Source organism: Nomascus leucogenys, chromosome 12 (genome assembly GCF_006542625.1).
Source record: "Nomascus leucogenys isolate Asia chromosome 12, Asia_NLE_v1, whole genome shotgun sequence".
NCBI lineage: Eukaryota > Metazoa > Chordata > Mammalia > Primates > Hylobatidae > Nomascus > Nomascus leucogenys.
The window spans coordinates 88,390,008-88,415,827 of NC_044392.1; the positions used below are offsets into that span (position 1 = coordinate 88,390,008).

Genomic DNA, 25,820 nt, shown 5'->3' on the forward strand with positions numbered 1-25,820 from the left:
CTTATTGTGATTTTGATTTCCATTTTCCTGATAATTAGTGATGTTGAGCATTTTTTCATGTATCTATTGGCCATTTGTTTGTCTCTTAAGAAATGTCTGCTCATGTCCTTTCCCCAATTTTTAATAGAATTATTTTTTAACTACTGAGTTGTTTGATTTCCTTGTGTATTCTGGATATATAGTTCCTTGTCAGATGAATAGTTTGCAAATATGTTCTCTCATTCAACAGGTTGTCTCTTCCCACTGTTGATTGTTTCTTATGTTGTATGGAAGCTTTTTCATTTACCATAGTCCCGTTTATCTATTTTTGGTTGTGTTTCCTGTGCTTTTGAGGTTTTAACCCAAAAAGTATTGCCCAGACCAAGGTCATGGAGCTTTTCCCCTGTTTTCTTCTAGAAGTTTTATAGTTCGAGTCTTCATATTTAAGTCTTTAATCCATTTTGGGTTGATTTTTGTATATGGTGATAGATAAGGGTTTAATTTAATTCTTCTGCATCTGGATATACAGTTTTCCTAACATCATTTATTGAAGAGACCATCCATTCCCCATTGTGTGTTCTTGGCACCTTTGTCAAAAATCAGCTGGCTATAAATGTGTAGATTTATTTCTGGGCTCTCTTTTCTGTTCTATTCATCTATGTGTCTGTTTTTATACTAGTACCATGCTGTTTTGGTAACTATAGTTTTGTAGTATATTTTATTTTATTTTATCTTTTAAAGATGGGGTGTCACTCTATCACCCAGGCTGGAGTGCAGTGACGTGATCATATCACATTGCTGCCTCAAATTCCTGGGCTCACATGATCCCACTGCCTCAGCCTCCCAAGTAGCTGGTTCTACAGGCACATTCCACCATGACTGGCTAATTTTTAAATTTTTTGTAGAGACAGGGTCTTGCCATCTTACCCAGGCTGATCTTGAACTCCTGGGCTGAAGTGATCCTCCCTCCTCGGCTTCCCAAAATGTTAGATTACAGGTATGAGCCACCACACCCAGCCCAGTAGTGTACTTTAAAGTCATGTAGTGTGGTGCTTCCAGGTTTATTCTTTCTGCTTAGGATTACTTTGGCTATTTAGGCTCTTTTTTGTGTTCCTTATGAATCTTAGGAATTTTTTTCTATCTCTGAAAAATGACATTGGTATTTTGATAGGGACTGAATCTCTAGATTGCTTTGAGTAGTAAAAGTATTTTTTAAATGTAAAACATAAAATGAGTGGTTATCATTACTATATGTATTCCTTAATTTTAGAGGGAGTTCCTTTATTTGCAATACCAATCAGCACTTTACTTGTGAATGTTTAATATTCATTTTGTAAACTTCTAAATTTCAAGTCCTCTCTTCCAGCCTGAATTCACTTGCTGACAGGATTAACCTCATTTCTTTTTAACATTTGAAAAAATATTATAAACTTAATAAAGCACAGTTGTTCAGTCTTTGTACATTTAGACATCATGGGAGTCAGGCTACTCACCTAACATCTAAGACTTCAGTTTCTTCATCTTAAAAAGTGGGGTTTGGACTAGTTCAGCTACGGCAGTAGGTGATTTCTGTGCCCAAACAAGAAACTGGCAATTATGAGACTTACTCCAGCTAGATGCAGCCTTTTCTACATGTATCTAGGCAGCCACTTAATCTGATTTTATCCAAGAAATGAAATGTATTTTCTATCTTTGGACCAAAAAATCTTTTTAAATAAAATTCTAAATATACAACTGTGTGTCCAGGGGCCTTTTGAAGCTTAATGCTTATGGCTGCCACCACATAAACTTAGAATGACTTCTAACTTTCTAACTCTCTATCACTAGCCTTGGAGATATCTACTTCATTGGGCTTGATCATCTAGAGTCGAACTCCTTATCTTCCACCACTCCTCCCTCTCCACCCTAAGCAAACCTACATTTCTAATTTGTTTTCTATTGATGCTGTTATCTTCTACCAATTACTCAGTAATAAAATATCAAAGAAATACATAGCAATTCTAGGTTGTAAAGGAGTTTTAAGGGCCCAATTAATTACCAGTGGACACATTTTCAATTTAGACCTTACTTGTTTTTTATAGTATTTTAGAATGTTGACCACTCATTCCTTTTCACACTCTTTCAGCCTTCTTCTTTTGTTACTCAAAAAAAAATTAGCTGTGTTTCTCTCGGAGCAAAAAGAGGAATTAGGCATTGAAGGTGCTAGAGAAAAAGAATCAATACAGACAGCTGAATTTCAAGATCATCTTGAGGGTTGAGGGTGATTATTAGAGCAAATTCCTGAGGGACCTTCATGCTTAAAACTTGAGTCATCCTTTGAACATTGTTCTTTTTTCATCTTCGGTTACTCAATTATTGAATATTCTAAGCATGACCCCTCATCAGAACTTTGCACTTGCTGTTTTTTCTGCTACAGTGATCTTCCCCAAATTATTTGTGTAGCTTGCAATCTTACCTCTTTTAGGTCTCTACCCACATGTCGCTTTAGAGAGACTTTTCAGGCCACCCTATCTGAAATAGTCCTCCCCACCTTGGATACTCTCTAGTTCTTTGTTTTTCTTCATTATACTTAACTACATATTTTCATTTTATAATTTAGTTTTATGTACTTATTTGCTTGTTTATGAATTCAGGGATTTGTCTCTTCTCCCTACCATGTCCTCTGGACCTAAAACAATGCTGGCTTATAGGCACTCAGTATACATCTGCTGAGTGAATAACACATGTTAAAAAAATACTGATCTATGAAATTAAGTCCATGTTCCTCAACTTGATCTTCAAGGTCTTGCACAGTAAGACTGTAGTTCAGTTTTTCAGTCCTTCATTGGAAAATAGAGCAGAAAGAAAGTTGGGAATAGATTATGGTGTACCTTGAATATAGACTTAGAAATTGTAGGGCCGGAGCTATGGCTTTATCAGGATCAGTGAAGCTACAGATCCTCCATGAAGTGTGTGTTCTGTCCAAATCCATGAATGTGCCTCAGAGGATAAAGGAATGCAGTTACCCTAAGAGTTCCCAAGAAGAGAGTCCTATTATAATAAATAACTTTTAAAAATGTAAAGCTAAACCAAAGCTTATCTCAGATGGGATACAAGAGAAGATTCTGAAGCCTAAAGGACTCCTTCAAATCTGTATGTTGTCCTGGGAGATTTGTATCACCGTTCTGTATAGAAATCTTCAGCATCAGTTTTCTGCCAAATTATTTATAAGTAAACTTCAGACCTTCACCTTGTAAGTCCCAGTCTTCTTTTCCACACTTACATCTTAATATTTCTCAACATGTAATCAATAGCCTAACCAAACTACTTTTTTATTCTTTATCTGTTTTCATGCCTCTATATTTTTTTCACATACTATCCCTCATTGTAGAGTTTCTTCTATTTTGAATAAGTCTATGAGAACTTGACCTCCAGCTACTAAAAATATCTTTATTCCCATTACAAATGTGAAGGTTGTCTCCCTCTTTGAATTCTTGTTTTGGTCTTTGGCATGTCTTATCTCTCTATATATTATTGTCTTTTGTATATTTGTATGGTAGAGAAACTTTCTCTCAATTATGAATCACCATAACACTTCATATAATTCCTTTTCCACAGGTATTCAGTTAGAGTCTGTAGAATTCAATCAAGTCCCTGAACAAGGACTTTAAGATCTTCCAAAGAAAGTTATAATTTAATGGAAGACTATTCTGTCATTTTGTTATAGAATGACTTTTGCAATGGCTTTTTTGCAACTAATTATTGAATGAACACTGAGAAGTTTTAAATTTATACGAATATTTTCAGTAGTATTTTCTCTACCTTTTCTGTGCCCCTGCCATCTCCCAGTAATTCCTGACAAGCAGTTGCATAACAGGTACAATGCAGTCAGCACTCATTTTCTTTCTTTCTTTTTTTTTTTTTCTTCATTCCAGCTAAACTTTATTTCTTTTTTTTTCTTCAATTTTTATTTTAAGTTCAGGGGTACAGGTAAAGGAGGTGCAAGTTTGTTACATAGGTAAACATGTGACATGGTGGTTTGCTGCGCAGATCATCCCATCACTTAGGTATAAAGCCCAGCATCCATTAGCTATTCTTCTTGATATGCTCCCTCCCCCCCAGGCCCCCTGACAGGCCCCAGTGTGTGTCGTTCCTCACCATGTGTCCATGTGTTCTCATCATTCAGCTCCCACTTATAAGTGAGAAAATGCGGTGTTTGGTTTTCTGTTCCGGCATCGCTATCATTTTCTAATAATGTAAAGAGAAGAGCACCATTTAAAAATATTAAACTTAAGGAGACTGTTTAGAGAAACAAATCCAGCCACTTTTAATTTAGAGTTGATTAAGAACAAATTCTGGCTGGCTGCTGAGTGAACAAAATACCCAAATAACACACCTGTATTATAACCACCTCAACTACTGTGTTAGCTATTTTTGTGCTCATTTGACTTACTATTTGTCATTAAATCTTAAAAACATGGGCTGATTCTCCCATGCAGATAGGTTGAGCCATATACCCAACTGTATTATTTTCTGTTGTCAGGGCATAAAATCAACATTTTGGCCGCGCGCTGTGGGCGGTGGCTCACGCCTGTAATCCCAGCACTTTGGGAGGCCGAGGCGGGTGGATCACTAGGTCAGGAGATCAAGACCATCCTGGCTAACACAGTGAAACCCCGTCTCTACTAAAAATACAAAAACAATTAGCCAGGTGTGGTGGCAGGCGCCTGTAGTCCCAGCTACTCGGGGGGAGGCTGAGGCAGAAGAATGGAGTGAACCTGGGAGGCGGAGCTTGCAGTGAGCCGAGATCGCGCCACTGCGCTCCAGCCTGGGCGACAGAGTGAGACTCCGTCTCAAAAAAAAAAAAAAAAAAAAAATCAACAGCTTCATCTGTGAGGACACATAACAGTTAAGAAAAAAAAAGGAACATTTCAAATTAACAACAGGATATTTTTTTCACCTCTAGGGACCAAGAGGACCAGATGGTCTCTTAGGGGAACAAGGTATACAAGGTGCCAAGGTAATCATTGATTTTTCTCATTTCATATGTAGTTAAATTTTATTGAGCCCATATGTCCTACTGGTCTAAAAAATGATATATTTCCTTACAAAAGTATGGTTCTAAATTTTCTGTTTGTCTAAGCATGAAACACATAAAGTTTTTACTACACACACAAGATGTTTTGTTTTCAGTATTGAACTATATACTTACTGTCTTTTTTGTATGTGAGTATATGCTAGCATATATAAGACCATAATTCACATTCTTACTAACTCACCTGGCTTTGATACTTTGTTAGGGTGAAAAAGGAGATCAAGGAAAAAGAGGGCCTCATGGTCTTATTGTAAGTAATAAAACACTTCACATTAAAGATGAAAATTTTAAGTCTTTTTTGTTTTTCTTAGTATGATTAATCTTTTCAGAGGGGACTACTTGACTCAAGCATTTTCTTTCTCGTGTAGGGTGAGACTGGAAACCCTGGAGAAAGAGGAGTTCAAGGGAAACCAGTAAGTAATTTAAAAAAATCACGCTATGAACAATTTTTATCTGCATTTTTGGGGGAGAGGGGCTGCTCAAACAATGTTTGGGGGATTTTTTGACACATAAAAATTATATATATTTGCAGTATACAATGTGATATTTCGATGTATATATAAATCATGAACTGATTACCTTTATCTGCTTTATTCTCTAATACAACTATTGTTTAGTATTCAGTATGTTGAACTAAAAGAATATAAGTTCTTTTTCTCCTTTAATCATTGGGTCATTGTTTTATTTGAGCAAGTTGCTTACCTATCCTGGGCCTGGGTTGTACCTATCCATAACTGGTGGTTATAACTGTTACTTTTACTTCACTCTAGTTATGATAAATTAGTTTTACTATAAAACCCATTTCAAAATAAAATGGTGTGACATATAAATATAATGAGACATTAATAAAGCTAACATAGTAAGTAACTTTTTTCAGGCCTCTTGCTCAGTTTTCTTTTAACTCAACTTGAATTCCTTTTAGGCCTTTGGAGTATAGAGCTGTGTGTGTCATCATGCCTTCCCATGGCACGGCTTGAGAGTTGTTAATATTTTATAATACTATTTATTTTCCTACCATCAAAAATCTTACCAGAATTATACATTTTTTCCCCTGAGAGGCAACAAGTTCTATGGTTATCATCACTAAGTAAGAGGAAAAAAATGTTAAAAAAAGATTTACCCGCACATGCATACTTACACATAAACACATAAGATAGTCCATGTATATGAGCACAGAAGCGTAAGTATATGGATATTTTTACTTTCATTCGGAATTTTAATTTTTAATGATGACATTTTGATTTGTTATATACACATACATGTATCATATAAAGTTATAAAAATAGATAATATAAATCGATTGCAGCTCAGGAGACAGAAAAGGATAGAATAAAAATGTTTTAGTCACTATAGTATTAATAATTGTCTACGTAGTAAATGTCACTGCATTTGCTTGTTCCTTTTTGAAATCTGCTGCCCCCTGCCCGCTGTTTCCCACAATAACATTGTATTTAACAGTGATCCAACCTAAAATACCAGAGACCTCAGACAGAAAATAAATGACTGTCTGGGAAAGAACTTGTGTGTGGCATTGTATTATTGATTAACTTTATCCTCCAAGAATATTACTTGAGTTTTAATATTCATCATCTGAGTTTCTATTATATCAATATAAATGGTGTTTATATAGATTATGACTACTTTGCTATACTTTATACAGTGCCAGTACATTGCAGTGAGTGGAAAAGTTTGGAGGTCAAGTTCATCCCTCTCATTTAAAAAAAAAATAATGAGGCCCAGAGAAATAAAATTACTTACTCATTTTGTATTCATTGATGAGCTGAAAATGAAGGTAAAATTATAGGTCATTCATTGTTGACCTTCCCAAGTATTTTACCTTCATTTTTAGCCCATCAGTGTATACTTGTATAAACGTGATATTTTATGTTTGACTTTCTCAATTAAATCAAAGGTACTAGAATCATTTTGTAACCTTACCCTGGTTTGTAACCTTACCCTGGCAAACATGTCTCATAGACTCCTGGAAGAATTAAGTTACCTTAGTGCATGACATGGTTAGACATTAAATATGAATTTATAATAGTTGTTGAGGTTTACTTAGCTCTATACCTACATTGTCTCCTTCTCCTTGATCGAATTGAGATCTTGGAGAAGCTGGGAAAAATCAATTGGAAAAAGCCAAACAAGCCCCAAAGATTCACTTGATCCTTCAGCACAGTCTTAGTGTCTCTAGTCATTTATGCACTATCAACAAACAGGCAGTGCTGTATATTAGAAAGATCAATTCGAGGTCAGATTGACCTTTCGTCTAGTATATGCTCCTAAAAACCATATAACCTTGTTTAAATTGGTTAGGGCTGGGCATGGTGGCTCATGCCTGTAATCCCAGCACTTTGGGAGGCAGAGGCAGAAGGATCTCTTGAGCCCGGGAGTTCGAGACCAGCTAGGGCAATGTAGTGAGACCTCCATCTCTAAAAATACATATTTTTTATTTTTAAAATGAATTTTAAAAAATGGTTGAGATAAGAGCTCTAAGACCCTCTCCATCTCTAAATTTTCATAATTTTAAGCCAGGAATTAAATGAAAACTGGCAACACATAGTGCTCTGGTAATCCAGATAACTAGTAAAAGTATATTTGTCTGTGGGCCAACACTGTTTCCTATACAATACTTGCCTCCCATACATCTGACTCAAAAGAAAATCAGGAAGAAAGACCACAATCCATTGTGTTATTAAGGTGTTAAGGCCTGGATCACTATTTTAGGTTCTCTAAATAATATAAAAACTATCATAACTCATACATTACTGAGGTTTTTTTTATCTAGATATTCTATCAGTTTGTGAGATAGGGGTGTAAAAAGTCTCCAGCTATAATTTTTGTGTTTCTCTATTTCTGCCTTTAATTCTTTCCAATTTTGCTTTATGTATTTTTAAATTCTATTGTAAGTTTATTCACATTTATAATTATTATGTCTTCCTGATCAACTGATCCTTTTTTTGTTAAAAAATACTCTTCTTTATCTCTGGTAATACTTTTTACTCCTGGTAATACTATTTGTTGTGAAGTATACTTTATCTGATATTAATACTAATACAAAGTTTCTCCAGCTTTCTTACGCTTGCTGCTTACATGACATATCTTGTTCCTTAATTTACTTTCAACCTATCTGTGTCTTGATATTTAAAGTGAATATCTTATAGTTGAACCTTGCATCTTATTCATTCTGACAATTTCTGCCTTTTAATTTGAGCATTTGTTCAATTTCAATTTAATGTAATTATTGATATGTAATTGATATGGTTGGATTTGGGTCTCCCATTTAATGATCTGTTTTTCTTTGTGTCCTTTTTGTTGTTATTGTTCAATGTCTTCTGGTGGCATTGAATAATTTTGAGAATTCTATTTTAATCTGTCTGTTGGATTTTTAGCTCTATTTCTTCTCATTATAATTTTCTATGGTTATTCTAGGTCAAGGGTCAGCAAACTTTTTCTGTGAAGTGCCACAAAATAAGTAATTTGTGTAAATCTTAACACAAGTTTAAGAAACTTGCCAACAATATAGGTCCATTTACTAATACTTTGTTAGGCTATAATTGTTTTATGTATTACATCTATATATATTTTAAACTACGCATTGCAAAGTTATAATTTTTGCTTTAAATAAAATATTTTCATGATGTAAATGAAATACATACTTTAGAGATGTTTAATGGGGAAATAATGTTTATCATTTAACCACATATTTGCCATTTCTGATGCTGTTCATTCCTTTCTGAAGATTTGTGTTTCCAAATGGTGTCATTTTCCTGTAACCTATAGAACATCCTTTATATTTCTTGTAGTAAAGTCTGCTAGTACATATTTCTGTTAGTTTTTGTTTATGAAATGTCTTTATTTTTCCTTTACTTTTGAAGTATAGTTTCACTGGATATCAGATTTTAGGGTGACAGAGTCTTTTGGGGGATTTTTTGTTTTCATTCAGCACTGTAAAGATAACTTGCCATTTTCTTTTGGCCACCGGTATTTCTGATAAGTAGTCCAGTTATATATATATATATATATATATATATATATATATAATTATTCCCTTGCATATAATGTATCATTATGTTTTATTGGGATCAATCATATTGGAAGTCATATATTGGTTTTGCCACTTACTAGCAGTCCTGACTTTGTACAAATTACTTAACTTCTCTGGGCTTTAGTTTCCCTATCTTTGATATAGGAAATCTTTCATAGTTATAACAAATGTATAACAAATGATATTTATTATGTTCCTGACACAGGCTCTAATAAATAACAACCAAAATAGTCATTATTATCCTCATGATCATCATTATCATAGTTACTGGGTTGAAGTCATAGAGAAGGGAGTTCTAAAAAGCCTTAAAGATAATTTTTATTTTATTCCAGCTTGTGCTTTTCCTCTTTATCCTCAATAAAAATAGTCCACTTAAATTATTTCGTAGTTTTGCAAAAGAGCTTTTATGCAGAATCAACAGCATTAAAAGCACATGATAAGCTTGATATTATGTCTAAACATACTTTACAAAGAAAATTGGGCAGACATTATTTAAAGTTCTGAAGTTTTCTGTATATTTCAGTTGGTCTACTAGGCACGGAGAGATTCCTTATAATGATCCTGTCTCTTAATTAAGGAGCCTGGAGTAAATAGGCACCATATCATTTACATGACTGAAACAGGGCCTCAACCAGATGGGAGTCCATAATTTTACATATTTCCCTTTCCCTAGCCAGAGAAACTGAAAATAGCATTAAAGATTATAACTTAGAAGATAGTGTGTTGCTAAGAACTTTGAATATCTTTGCTTCTAATTTAACGTCATATTTTTATACCTTTTAGTTTTTAAGGTAAAATGGTATTCGTGATTAGCTGTATAGTTATCAGCTTTCCCAAGGTCAATAATGTAGAAGATGCAACTTACGGCCAGGCGCAGTAGCTCACGTCTGTAATCCCAGCACTTTGGGAGGCCAAGGCGGGTGGATCACGAGGTCAGGAGATCGAAACCATCCTGGTTAACACGGTGAAACCCTGTCTCTACTAAAAATATTTAAAAAAAAAAAAATTAGCTGGGCATGGTGGCAGGCACCTGTAGTCCCAGCTACTTGGGAGGCTGAGGCAGGAGAATGGCGTGAACCCGGGATGCGGAGGTTGCAGTGAGCCAAGATCATGCTGCTGCACTCCAGCCTGGGCGACAGAATGAGACTCCGTCTCAAAAAAAAAAAGATGCAACTTACAAAAGGGTCAACATGTTATGTATTGTCAATGGTCATCAGTGCCTCTCATACAGTAAATTCTCAATAAATCTTTGACTGAGTCAGAGAAGATTCAGCATTAGGTTTAGTGTTCTATCTACTTCCTATCTGAGATGCTCTTTTATGGTACTACAAAGAGTGTAAAGATGGGGAAAAAAGGAAGTTACAGGTCCGGTATGGTTATTTCTGGTTATCTAGGTTCCAAGACTCCTGTGCCTTGCCAGGGTTTAAAGGCATAAGTCACACTTATTAACACATCACAAGGACATATTTATTTTTGGAAAAAAGAAACTTTATATGAATATTAAACCTATAAAGAAATTCAGATTTAAAATAATTTTGGATAATTATTTGTCACAATATAGGAGTGAGGATTAAATAAAAATAGGGGTAGATATAAAGAACTCCTACAACTGAAAAATAAAAAAAAAAACCTGATGGAAAAATGAGCAAAGGACTTGAATAGACATTTTTCCAAAGAAGATATACAAATGGCCAGTAAGCACATGAAAAGATACTCAACATCACTAGTCATTAGGGAAATGAAAATCAAACCACCATGGGATACTATTTCACAAACATTAGAATGCTGTTATAAAAAAAAAAGAAAGAAAATATGTGTGGCCAAGGATGTGGAGGAATTAGAACCCTTGTGCATTACTGGTACACATTTAAAATTGGGGGACTGCTGTGGAAAACAGTTTGGTGATTTGTCAAGAAGTTAAACAGAGAATTACCATATGATCTATCAGTTCCACTTCTAGGTAGACACCCAAATAATTGAAAAAAGGGACTCATACAGATACTCACATACCCATGTTCATAGCCACATTATTCACAATAGCCAAAAGTTGGAAGTGATCCATGTTCTTTGATAGACAAATACGTAAACAAAATGTTGGGATATGCATACAGTGGACCCAATCTTAAAAAGCAGGAAGTTTTGACACATGCTACAACAGGGATGAACCTCGAAGACATTATGCTAAGTAAAATAAGCCAGTCACAGAAAGACAGATATTGTATGATCTCACTAATATGAGGTACTTAGGGTAGTCGAATTCATGGAGACAGAAAATAGAATGGCGGTTGCCAGGGAATAGAAAAGAGGTGTGATGGGGAGCTAGTATTTAATGGGTAGAGTTTCAGTTTAGGAAGATGAAAAAGTTCTGGTAATGTTTACACAACACTGTGAATGTACTTACTGCCACATAACTTTACATTTAAAAATGGTTAAAATAGCAAATTTTATGTTGTGTGTATCTTACCACAAAAAACAAACAAAAAAAAGAATACCAGTAGACAGAAAATTTGGGTAGAAGGATCCATAGGAAAGCTAAGGTAAGGAAACTGTCTAAAACATCTTCACACACCACTTTTCCTACAAGTATTGCCTTTATTTGTCCAGGGTTTACAGGGATTGCCTGGAAGTACAGGTGACAGAGGACTTCCAGGAGAGCCAGTAAGTTTATCTTTATACTTTTCTAATTGTGTTTTTCTCATAATGTACATTTACGTTTCCATTATTGCTCTGCTGTGCTGTGACTGGAATGTTTTAGAAAGCAGCATTTATCATAGACACCATAGACTAATCACATAGAAAGAAAAATAATAGTTTATATTGCCTTTCTGGTTTCATATAGTCAAATATGGTGCTGTTTTTCTGGAGCTGTTAAATCTGAGCATATTTCTGTTTTCAACCAAAAAAACTCTGTTTTATTGAATCTCAGAAATTCTCTTTCTGAATGGCTTGCTGTTCTTATAATTATTACATTGCCACACACGAACAATCACATTTATGAGGCAATTTCTGTCATTAGAAGACCATATAGAAAGAAGCCAAATTTTACATCTGATGGGCTAAAATGTGCAAACATGACAGAAATGCAGTTACATCAACAGTACAAAAGCTTGCATCAATACAAAAACTTATGAAACTGTTATTAAACAGTTTCATAAATATGATTCAATTATAGAGTTTCCATGGATGGTAAGTTGTAAAAAGGAAAGACCTGTCACACCTACTTTCTTACAATTTATTCTTTTTTGCCAATGAAGTCATTCTTCTGGTTAATAGTGTCAGATGTAATGTGCTATAATGTGCTTCTAAGATGTACAATACAATATAGTCTTTCAAACAACTGCATTGATTTTATCATCAGTTGACGCAAAGGTTTACAGGTGGCTTTTGTATAATTCATTTAGTTAGTAGCAAATGGAAAATTCTAACGGTAAAAGAGCTATTCTTACCATAACTTTTTCCTCATTTATCTACTTAATCTATGATATAAGCTCTCAAACAATAAGTAAAGATTTGACAGTGTTTATAGTTCTTTCCACATAAAGAATCTTAGATATGTTGATTTTTTAAGCTAAATCCTTCTTGGTTTTCTCCCTATTGTGTATATCTTAACCTGCCATTTCAATTCTGATGTTTATCTGACCTAAAATAATGCAACTCTCTTTAGCATTATTTACTTAAGAATATCCCTTAAAAAGTCTGTACCGTGCTTGAAATCAGAGACCATTTCTTTTATCTTTGTAATCCCCTTTCCTGGTATAATGTCTGGTATATATAAATAAGTGCCAGATGGGGATAGAAATGAGGCAGGTGACAAAACACTCATAGCTTTATGAGAGCTATTGCCAACATTTTTAATTTTTATCCTTAGAACAAAGGATGTTATTAAAGGGCTGGGGCTAGCTTTATTATCAGATTATTTAGTTTATTATCTGATACCTATTTTGTAAACATCCGTCAAATTACAAAATGGAGGGAGCCAAGAATGGCTGGCTGTTGGAATAATCCAGATAAATAACGGCAGCACCTTTTTTATGAGCAGAGAAAAGAAGTGGACAGACTAATTCAAAAAGAGATAAAATCAATAGGTAATAAAGACTCTGTATGTGAAGTATAATTCTTAAATTTCTGGCTTATTGTATTAAAGAGTTGATGATACTATTCACTGAAACAGAAAAAAAACACAGAAAAGTAGGTTTGAGAATGGAAGATTATAAATTCAGTTTAACTGTTGAATTTGAGGGATCTTTGAGAAACATGAAGTTGGCAGTTGGATTCAGAGTAGAGGAATGCACTGAAGTTTAAAAATGTTGGATTCATTGCCTATAGAAAGAGTATAGAAGTCAGAAAAGAAAAAGATCTAAGGCTGAGGCTTAAAGAACTACAACATTTACAAAAAGCTGGCAGAAAAGGTTGAAACTGCAGAAGAAACTGAGAGAATAAGAGGAAAATCAGACAGGTTAAGTTAGGAGTTTCAGCCATAAACATAACCCATCTTAAAATCTTCATGATAATATTAGATCCCCTTAGAAGTACATAGGCATAAAGTAGGATAGGTAAACTACAGCCCTCAGTCCAGTTATACTTCTGTGAATCAAATTTTATTGAAACACAGCCACAATGATTCCCTTATGTATGTATGGCTGCTTTCATATTATAACAGCAAAGTTTAAAAGTTTTAACAGAGACCACATGACCCACAAGCCTAAAATACTTACTGTCTTGCCCTTGGGAAAAAAAAAAGTTTGCTGACCCTGATGGAGATTTTAATCATGTATGTACAGAAAGAAAATGTCTAATCAATGCAAACCTTGCAACAAATAATGTCCCTTGGTTTATATAGTGTACAACCTGCACAACTGTACCCAATCGCCTTCAATAAGAGGAGAATGGTGGCATTTGTCCATTCTCTCTCTCTTTTATTATTTTGTTCATTTATTCTTCCATTTCAGAAGACAAGTTGAAAAAAAAAATCTCCTGACTTAAATAAATATAGTTAATATCTCTTAATTATTGAAAACTGCCTTTAAAGAGGGAACAAGGGGAATGCTATACTCTAAAATTAACTCTTCATAAGCTTGCTTTATAATATCCCCCTGTAAATTTTAAAATATTATTTTCTAGCTACTCTTTCTTAGATACCAGAAGTCATTTCCACTTACCTCAAAAAATAGTTAATAGGAGTCTCAAGTTAACTAAAAGTGTGTAATAAAACTTCACTCAGTTCCTCATTAGATCACTTTTAAAGATAAAGTGGCAACAGTCTTGGAAACAAAAGATAAGAGTACCCTATATCAGCATCTCAGTCAGACAAAGAGAGCAGCCAAAACAAAGTGGCAGAGGAATTTCACTTACAAACATAATTGTAAAAATCTAAACAAAAAATTAAGTAAAATTTAACCATGTATATAAAGAGTTATCCACCTCAGTGAAGTAAAAGGAAGAATTACAATCAAGGAAAAGTTTGTTATTATTAAGGAATCTATTAATATATCACAGATATAATGAAAAATACAAAAACAAGTAGTCTAAAATTTAGCAACTTTTTTTTTTTTTTAAGACAGAGTCTCACTCTGTCGCCCAGGCTGGAGTACAGTGGCACAATCTTGGCTCACTGCAACCTCCGCCTCCCAGGTTCAAGCGACTCTCCTGCCTCAGCCTCCCAAGTAGCTGGGACTACAGGTGCATGCCACCACGCCGTGCTAATTTTTTGTATTTTTAGTAGAGACGGGGTTTCATCATGTTAGCCAGGATGGTCTTGATCTCCTGACCTTGTGACCCACTGCCTCTGCCTCCCAAAGTGCTGGGATTACAGGTGTGAGCCACCACATCTGGCCAACCATTTTCAATTCTTTAAAAATCATTGCGTGGGGGCCAAACACGGTGGCTCATGCCTGTAATCCCAGCACTTTGGGAGGCCGAGGTGGATGGATCACTTGAGGTCAGGAGTTCAAGACCAGCCTGGCCAATATAGTGAAACACCACCTCTACTAAAAATACAAAAGATTAGCCAGATGTGGTGGTGCACACCTGTAGTCCCAGCTACTTGAGAGGCTGAGGCAGAATTGCTTTAACCCAGGAGGCAAAGGCTGCGGTGAACCAAGATCGCACCACTGCACTCCAACCTGGGTGACAGAGTGAGACTCCATCTCAAAAAAAAAAGAAAAAAAATTATTGTGTGTGGAACACAATTTGGCTTCTAGCTTAATCCAGTCTCCCCCCAAAAAAAGATTTAAAAATCATAGTGTGAAAGTTGTCAGAATCAAAATGGAGTCACTGATGTTAAGAAAATAAAAGAAAAACCTGACAAATAGAGCTGAAGGCCATAAAGACAGAGTTCTCATTCTTAGATGCCTGATAACACAAACTATCACAAAAAAAAAAATGCAAAAATCACAACCTTGCCCAAAGAACATTTGCACCCATTTGCAAAAAATACTTCTGAAAAGACATCTGCCCAGCAACAGCCTGTCCAGCCTTGGACTGGTGTCACCATTGTTGTTGACATTTTTAGCCAAGGATAATCATTTCAAAACAATTGTATAATCCTCATTTTTCCTTTAAAAACCATTACCTTCCTTTATCTCCCTGAATATGTACGTAACTTACTATGGCATGCATATTCCCATTGCAATGATCTATTCCAAAATAAATACCTTATTTCTTTTAGAGAGCCTCTTTCTCTTTGTTATTTAGGTTGACAATAGTAAAGTGTTTTCTGGGTTGGGCATGGTGGCTCACACCTGTGAACCCAGCACTTTGGGAGGCCAAAGCAGGTGGATCACCTGAAGTCAGGAGTTCGAGATCAGCCTGGCCAACATTTAGTTTCTACTAAAAGAAATATATATATATATATACACAAAAATTAGCCAGGCATGGTGGTGGGTGCCTCTAATCCCAGCTACTCAGGAAGCTGAGGTAGGAGAATTACTTGGACCTGGGAGGCAGAGGTTGCAGTGAGCCGAGATCGCCCCACTGCACTCCAGCCTGGGTGACAGAACAAGACTCTGCCTCTAAATAAATAAATAAATAAATGTGTTTTTCGGTCTGAAATGTAAGGAACTTGGACGTCATCACTCCCATCCTCAAAACAAGAAAAAAAAGGTGGACACACTGAAAATCAACAACTCTTCTTAGATCTGTCAGAGAATTAAGGTCACAATTCAAACTACTGCCCCCAAAATGGAGAGACAGGCAAATACATAGCCCACATCTGGACGGTAGGGACACTTTAAACTATAATTAGCAAATTACTGGAGACTCAGTGTAGACCAGCTTAAGTGTTAAAAAACTCAGAGAGGGCCCAGTCTTTGGGAGGCCCCTACATGTTCCTGAGTTTTACTTCCTCCCAGAGCCCTAACAGGTTCTCACTTTAAAGACAAGAGAAAAATTCCCTCCGGCTTCCAGCAGAGGGAGAGGGATGGTAAGCATTTTGAAACACACCTAGACTGATCTCCTTAACAGTTCTTGCCAGGGAAATTATTTATCAGAGAATAAACTGGTGTTTTACCAAAGACTAACTGACCTTTGAGAAAGGAAAACCTAATTTCACCTCCCTCTAGCCTTCAGTTGGAGGAAGAGAAATATTCCACTCCAGCCACTTCTGGCCTTTGATGTGGAAGAAGGGTAATATCCAACTCAGACTCACTAAAAGACTGAGACCTCATTGTAGAACTATAGAATGCCCTTCCTACACTCATACCTTACAATCAAATCAGTGGGGTTCCTGTGCAATAACAGATTTTAGCTAAAGGAACTGTGCCACAAACCCTATTTAAAGAGTCCCTCGGAAAGGCTAAATAAAACAGGGGAGTAAAAAACAATGACATTAGAGGACATTTTAGCCTCAGACACCATAGCTACAACAACCAGTAAACACAGCCTAACCTCCAGCCAGATAATATCAAATATCACATTAAAGGCCTATTCACCTTGGTTTCATTTACATTTACATCATGTCTGGCTTGCAAAAAAAATTATAAGGCAAGATAAAAGGCAAAAACAGTCTACAGAGACAAATAAGCAGAAACAGACTCAGGGATAGCAGACATTTTGGAATTATGAAACTGGGAATTTCAAAGTGAAAGGGAAATAAAGTGTTTCTCAAACAAAAATTTAAAGAATTTGTCACTAGCAGACCAGCAAGAAATGTTAAAAGAAGTTCTTCAGAGAGAAGAAAAGTGGCATAGGTAAGAAACTCATCTAGGAAAGAAGAAGAGTGTTGGAGAAGGAATAAATAAAGGTAAAATAAAATATTTTTATAATTCTTAATTGATCTAACAGACAATTTGTACAAAATAATAATAGCAACAGTGTATTTGGTATTATATCTCATGGATAAGTCAAATGTTATAAGGAACAAGAGGGAGGAATTGTTATAAAGTACTGGCACTACTCATGAAGTGGTATAGTCTTATTTGAAAATGGACTTGATCAGTGGCCATATCACCCTGAATGTTCTCAATCTCATCTCATCTTGGATGGTAAACAGGGTCGGGACTGGTTAGTACTGGGATTGGAGATGGCCTAGGAATACCAGGTGCTGTAGGGTTTTTAAAAAAAGAAAGAAAATGGACTTGGGTTAATTGTAAATATGTATTGCAAAGTCTAGAGTGTCCACTTTAAAAAGTTTTAAAAGTAGTATAGTTTGTATGCTAAACCAGGAAAGAAAATGAAATCATATAAAATGCTTAATTAAAATGAGAGGCCAGACTGGGAACGCTGGCTCATGCCTATAATCCTAGCACTTTAGGAGGCTGAGGCAGGTAGATTGCTTGTGGTCAGGAGTTTGAGACCAGCCTGGACAACATGGTAAAACCCCGTCTCTACCAAAAAAATGCAAAAATTAGCTGGACATGGTGGGACGCTCCTGTAGTCCCAGCTACTCAGGAGGCTGAAGTGGGAGAATCGCTTGAACCCAGGAGGCAGAGTTTGCAGTGCACCGAGATCATGCCACTACACTCCAGCCTGGATGACAGAGTGAGACTCTATCTCAAAAAAGAAATAAACATAAAAATTAAAATAAAATAAAATGAGAAACCAAAAAAATTAAAAAGAAGAAGACCAAAGAAGAAGAAGCAATAAAGAACAAAGACAACAAATGAAAACTAACATAGTCCATAGTTGGTATATACTAATTCAATGATATCATAGTCACTTAAATGTCAATGGTCTAAGTATACCACTTAAGAGATAAGAGATTGCCAAAGTGAATAGGAAAGCAAGACCCAATTGTATGTTGTCTTCAAGAAATCCATTTGAAATATGAAGGAAAGTATACCGTGCTAACACTATTCAAAGGAAAGCTGGAAATATTTATATTTCAGAGAAAGCAGACTTCAGAACAAGGAAAATTATCAGGGTAAAGAGAGACATGGCACAATGATAGCAGGGTCATTTCTCCAAGATGAGATAACAATACTTAATGCACCTGACAACGGAGCATCAAAATACATGAAGCAAATGCTGAGATAATTTTCAAGGAAAAATAGATGACTTTATTGTTATAGTTGGAGACAATAACACCCTTCTATCAGTAATTGAGAGACCCAGCCGGCAGAAAATTAGTCAAGAGAGAGTTAGTACCGTAAGTCAACTAGATCTAATTTACATTTATAAAATATGTTATCCAACAACAGTAGAATATGCATTCTTCACAAACTGACATGGAACACTCACCAAGATAGACCAAATTCTGGACCATAAAACATCTTAACAAATTTTTTTTTTTTTTGAGACAGAGTCTTGCCCTGTCGCCCAGGCTGCAGTGCAGTGAGCCGAGCCTCCCGGGTTCACGCCATTCTCCTGCCTCAGCCTCTCCAAGTAGCTGGGACTACAGGCGCCTGCCACCACGCCCGGCTAATTTTTTGTATTTTTAGTAGGGACGGGGTTTCACCGTGGTCTTGATCTCCTGACCTCGTGATCCGTCCGCCTCGGCCTCCCAAAGTGCTGGGATTACAAGCGTGTGCCACTGCGCCCGGCCAACAACAAATTTAAAAGACTAGACATCATACAATGTTTGCTCTCACACCACAGTAAAATGGCTGGAAAATCCCAAAACATTTGGAGATTAAATAATACACTTTTAATAACTTATTGGTCAAAGAAGGAGTTTCAGGAATAATTTAAAAATATTTTGAACTAAATGAAAATATAGTTTGTCAAAATTCGTGGGATGCAGTGCCTAGAGGGAAATTTATAGCACTGAATACGAGGAAAGAAAAAATACTTAAGATTAGTAATCTAAGCTTCCATCCTAGGAAACTATAAAAGAAAAGCAAATTAAATACAAAGTAAGCAGAAGAAAATAAGTAACAAAAATCAGCAGAAATCAATGAAATTGAAAACAGGAAAACGATAGAGAACATCAATGCAACCAAAATTAATCAACCTCAGGCCAGGCTAACCAAGGGAAAAAAAAAGAGAAAATACAAATTACTAATATCAGAAGTGAAATGTCAGAAGTGAAAGAGAGGCCATCACTACTGATCTCGTTAACATTAAAATGACAATAAATGGATATTATGAGCAATTCTATTTTCATAATTTTTTTTTTCTGTTTTGAGACGGAGTCTCGCTCTGTCACCCAGGCTGGAATGCAGTGGCGTGATCTCAGCTCACTGCAACCTCCACCTCCTAGGTTCAAGCGATTCTCCTGCCTCAGCCTCCTGAGTAGCTGGGATTACAGGTGCGTACCACCACACCCGGCTAATTTTTTTTTTTTTTTTTTTTTTAGTAGAAATGGGGTTTCACCAGGTTGGTCAGGCTGGTCTCAAACTCCTGACCTCGTGACTGGCCCGCCTCAGCCTCCCAATATTTCCACAAATTTGATAACTTAAATGAAATAGACCAATTCCTTAAAAGACGTGTTTTACCAAAACTCATATAAACAGAAAAGGATAACCTGAATAGATTTGATTTGATTTGATATCCATCAATATCTTCATCAACTTGTATTGATGAAGAAATAGAATCAATCACTAATAACCTTCTAAAACAGAAAGTACTGGTCCCAGGTTATCTTATTGGTGAATTCAACTAAACATTTAAAGAACAAATGATACCAATTATGTACAAGCTGTTCCAGAAAATAGAAACAACAGAATATTTCCTAATTATGTGAGGCCACACACGTGAGGCCATTACGTGAGCATTACCCTAAAAACAAAACCAGACAAACACATCACAAGAAAACTATAGACCGATATCATTCATGAACATAGATGTAAAATCCTCAACAAAATATTAGCAAATTGAATCAAACAATGTATAAACAGAATTATGCATCATAACCAAGTGGAATTTTTTCCAGGTATACAAGGCTGGTTTAACAGTAGAATGTCAATTAATGTAATCCATCACCTCAACAGGCTAAATAAGAAAATATGATATGAAAAGATGCAGAAAAATAATTTGACAAAATCCAACAACGATTCATGATAAAAAAAAAAAACTCTTAAACTTGGAATAAAGGGGCACTTCCTCAGCTTTTTGAAAAACATATTTTTTAAAAAACCTTATAGCCAACATTATACTTACTGGTGAGAAAACTAGATACTTTTCTTTTAAGAACAAGGGAATAAGGAAAACATGTTCCTCCTTTGTTAAATTTTAACTCCTATTCAGCATTGTCCTGGAAGTCCTAGCTAGTGCAATAAGAAAAGAAAATAAAAAGTATACAAATTGGGAAAGAAGAAATAAAACTGTCTTTTTTTGTATATGGCATGGCTGTCTGTGTAAAAAAATCTTCAAGAACTGATTTTTTAAACTCCTGAAACTAATAAGCAGTTATAATGAGATTGTAGCATAACAGGGTATAAGTTAATATACAAAAGTCAATTGCTTTTCTATATTACCAGCAATGAGTAATTGGAATTTAAAATGAAAAACACAATACCATTTACATCGTTACACAATAACAAAAAAGAGAGAAAGAAATAGGTATAAATCTAACAAAATATATACAAGATCTATATGAGGAAAACTTTGATCAAAGAAATTAAAGATCTACATAAATGGAAGGATATTTCATGATCATGGGTAGAAAGATTCAATATTGTTAAGATATTAGTTCTTCACAAATTGATCTATCAAGTCAATTCAATTCTAATCAAAATCCAAGCAAGTTACATTGTAGATATTAACAAGATTCTAAAGTTCCTATGGATAGGCAAAAGACCCAGAATAGCCAATACAATACTGAAGAACAAACTTGGAAAACTGGCACTGACTTCACGATTTACTGTAAAACTACAGTAATCAAGACAGTGTAATATTGGCAGAAGAATAGACAAGTACAATTGACCCTTGAACAACACGGGTTTGAACTGCAAAGGTCCTCTTATTTGTGGATTTTCTTTCACCTCCGCTACCCCTGAGACAGCAAGAACAACCCCTTCTCTTCTTCCACCTCCTCAGCCTAGTCAGCATGGAGACAATGAGGACGAAGATCTTGATGATGCTCTACTTCCACTTAAGAATACAGTATTCTTTATTCTAGCTTACTTTAAAACTACGGTATATAATACAATATAACATATAAAATATGTGTTAAACAGCTGCTTATGTTATTAGTAAGGCATCCAGTCAACAGTAGGCTATAAGTGGTTACATTTTGGAGGAGTCAAAAGTTGTACTCAGATTTTGAACTCTGCAGGAGGTTGGCACTGTAACCCTTACGTTGTTTTAAGTGTCGACTGTAGATCATTGGAACAGAGTGGTAAGCCCAGAAATAGAACATAGTTATACTCTTTATTCTACACAATATACACAATATATAGTCACAAATAAAGTCAAGTGATCTGTAACAAAGGAGCAAAAATAAAATGACTAGTCTTTTCAACAAATTATGCTGGAACAAATAGATATCCACATGCAAAACATGAATCTAGATGCAGATCTTATACCTTACACACACACACACACACACACACACACACATACACCCTCAAAATGAACCATAGACTTAAATGTAAAAAAGAAAACCATAAAACTCCTAAAATATAAACATAGAAGAAAATCTGTGTGACCTGAGGTTTTTTGATGAGTTTTTAGCTATATCACCAAAAGCACAACCCATGAAAGAAAAAACTGGTAAGTTGGACTTCATTAACATCTTTTTAAATCTGCCTTGGAAAAACACTGTTAAGAGAATGAAGAGACAGTCCACAGACTGGGAGAAAATATTTTCAAAACATATATCTGATAAAAGACTTGTATCCAAAATATAGAAAAAAACATTTAAAAGTCAACAATTTTCTTTAAAAACCAGTTAAAATGTTGGCAAAAATCTGAACAGACACCACACCAAAGAAGATATAGAAATGGTATAGAAGCATGTAAAAATATGCTCAGCATCATGTGTCATTAGTAAATTGCATATTAAAACAATAATGACATACCACTATACACCTGTTAGAATGGCTAAAATCTAAAACTTTGATAATGCCACAGGTTGGCAAGGATGTGGAGCAACAGGAGCTCTCATTCATCGCTGGTGAGAATGCAAAATGGTACAGCCACTTTGGAAGACAGTATGTCAGTTTTTTACGAAGCTAGGCATACTCTTACCATATGATCCAGTGATCACAATCCTTAGTGTTTACCCAAATGAATTCGAAACTTAGGTCCACACAAAAACCTGTACAAGAATGTTTATAGCAGCTTTATTTACAGGTGCAAAAAATTTGAAGCAACCAATATGAACCAATATGTCTGCTATAATTGGACCGTGTTTCCCCAAAATGTTGGGGAATCCCAATTTCCAAGGTAATGGTATTATAGGGCAGGATCTTTGAGGCGCTGTGCCCTCATGATTGGGAGTAGTGTCTTTATAAAAGATGCACGAGAGAGCTGGCTTGTTCCTTCTAACATGTGAGGATACAACTAGAAGGCACCATCTATGAAGCAGAAAGTGGGCCTTCACCAGACACTGAATCTGCCAGCACCTTGATATTGGACTTTCCAGCCTCCCGAACTGTGGGAAATAAATTTGCGTGGTTTATAAGCTATTAATTTATACTATTTTGTTATAGAATCCTGAGTGAGCTAAAACAATGTCCAATGAATAAATGGATAAACAAACTGTGGTATACCCATACAATGGAATATTATTCAGCATTAAAAATAAATGAGCTATCAAGCCACAAAAATTTATAAAGGAACCTTAAATGCATACTGCTAAGTTAAAGAAGTCAGTATGAAAAGGTTACATGCTGTATGATTCCAACTATATGACATTCTTGAGGGGTAAAACTATACAGTCAGTAAAAAAAAATTGTATATTTACTTCTTTAAGATGCAAATTTGTTTGTCATATATTTGCTAGGAATTTTAAGTAGATGAATGACTATCACATACATTCAATAAGATACCTTGTCAAGATGCTTAGCACAATATATGATACTTATGAGGTGCTTAATGTTGAATGAATGAGTGAATTAGAGAATAAAAGAATGAATGCCACTGTTTTCTTTTTAATACAAGCATAGCTTAGTAAATTTATTTTAAAAACACACATGAAGCTGGGCACAGTGGCTCACGCCTGTAATCCCAGCACTTTGGGAGGCTGAGGCAGGTGGATCACCTGAGGTCAGGAGTCCATGACCAGCCTGGTCAACATAGTGAAATCCCATCTCTACTACAAATATGAAAATTAGCTGAGCGTGGTGGCAATTGCCTGTAATCCCAGCTACTTGGGAGGCAGAGGCAGGAGAATCGCTTGAAGCTGGGAGGCGGAGGTTGCAGTGAGTAGAGACTGCACATTGCACTCTAGCCTGGGCAACAAGAGTGAAACTCAGTCTCAAAAACAAGAACAAAAACACACACACACATGAATCAACTAAAGATATAATTTTGTTTATACAGAGTAAAGTAATATGTTGATAAATGTATTATGTATTTACATTATGTGTTATGTAAATATGTGTTATATTATAAAACCCGTATCCAGATGCATACATTTACTGACATAGAGTAAACTTTTATTCTCATATCTTAAATTTTATTTTAATATAGGGACTGCGAGGACTGCAAGGTGATGTTGGACCTCCTGGAGAAATGGGCACGGAGGTAAATTTTTTGTGGCTAGTTCTTGTTCATAAATATTCTACTTTTTGTAACACTCTAAGGTAAAATTAATAATTAGATATATGTTATGAGGAATAATTCTATAGTATTGTTTCATATTCAGAAAAAAGCCTAAAATTCCATTAAAAGCAGAGATTATTATTATATGTCTAATTTTTTACATATAAAGTTCTACTCTAATAATTACCTCATTGAAATGACAGAACAAAAGTAGATAGAGCTTTCCCTTCACTGATTTAAAGTTGACTTGGTAACCTTTCATTCTAAGATATTATATGCCCTGTATAGAAGAATACTGAGACATTACCCAATTTAGGATATATTTTGGAATTATAAGCCAAATTTGTTACAAATATCCAATTATTTTATTTCCATTGTTTGTAAGTTTAGCACTAAATACATCAAACAAATTCTTTCCTCTCTTGGCTGCTGTGAAACTGCTCTCTCTTGTTGCCACTTCACCTTCTCATTAGCCTTTCTCAGTCTTGACCTGAAGTTGCCCTTTTACTTCCTTGGCTTAGTGATCATATTATCACAGTGACTTTAATTACCAATATTACTCTGATAGCTCTCAACTTGGTAGTTGTATTTTATACCTCTCTCCTCAGATTCAGTTACTGATTTCCTGTTGTCTTTTTAAACATCCACCTAGACATCCCACAGACATCTACAATTTAAAATATCTAAACCAAATCCAATACTGTCCCACTGTTCTTCCTCTGTTTAATTCCCATCTCAATGAAAGATACCCCTTACACCCAATAACCCAAAACTGAGAGTCATCCTAGACTCCTTCTTCTACCTACTCCTCTCTAATCAGTGACCATTTCCTTTTGAATAGGGCTACCCCTGCCCATTCTCTCTTAAATCTACCCTTTCCTTTTTATCCCTATTGCCAGTGTAATAGCCCCTACACTCTCATGCCATGTCTCCTCCAACTCCTATAATTCCATCATCTACTTGTTGCCAGTTTATCTTTATTATATCATTTGTTTCCTTTAAATGTTTCAAGAGCTCTCATGGCCTTTAGGATAAAATGCCAATTTCTTAACATGATAAGTAATGGTTTACATGATTTAATTTCTGCAGACCTGTTCACCTGTGTCCCCAATAAAACTCTTCTCCTCCCTAAAGGGAAGGGAGGGGAACACATAGCATGCTCACAAATAAGGTAAATATCTCTTGGAGACAAAAATAGTTGTAACATCAAGCAATAGTAGGAACTTTAGGCCTGGAAATAGCCAGAGGTTGCAAGAACTTCTATGTTCTCAAAGTAAAGAAAACTGAAAGCTTCCCAACAAAAATGGACCCACCATGAAAGAAGGCTGGAAAAGAAGCTGTGTGTGTGTGTGTGTGTGTGTGTGTGTGTGTGTCTTTTATAATGTGAATAAATTTAGCTCTTATTTGCATGATATTTTTATGAAACCAATAAGGAAAAGTGAATTTTTTAAGTAAGTAGATTCCTGAAGGCACTACAGAAAGGGAAAGGAAGAACAAATCCCTTTAGATGAGGTTTAAAGGATGAGAGAAAGGATTAGAAGAAATGGATCTAAAAGTCCTAATTTTAGATGAAGTTGTCTTGACATTTGAACTATTAAAGGGTGTCAGAAAGTATCTGTTCTTATGCTATGAAGT

General features: G+C 35.4%; 1 protein-coding gene across 1 annotated transcript in view; it reads left to right on the forward strand.

The window, feature by feature from the left end:
* The window catches only part of COL24A1 (collagen type XXIV alpha 1 chain), a 400,658-nt gene that overhangs the window by 247,356 nt on the left and 127,482 nt on the right, over window positions 1-25,820 (forward strand). Inside the window, exons 30-34 of the mRNA XM_030823656.1 lie at window positions 4,925-4,978; window positions 5,259-5,303; window positions 5,422-5,466; window positions 11,706-11,759; window positions 24,114-24,167. Coding sequence (XP_030679516.1) covers window positions 4,925-4,978; window positions 5,259-5,303; window positions 5,422-5,466; window positions 11,706-11,759; window positions 24,114-24,167 — 252 coding nt within the window. The remainder of the gene's footprint in view (window positions 1-4,924; window positions 4,979-5,258; window positions 5,304-5,421; window positions 5,467-11,705; window positions 11,760-24,113; window positions 24,168-25,820) is intronic.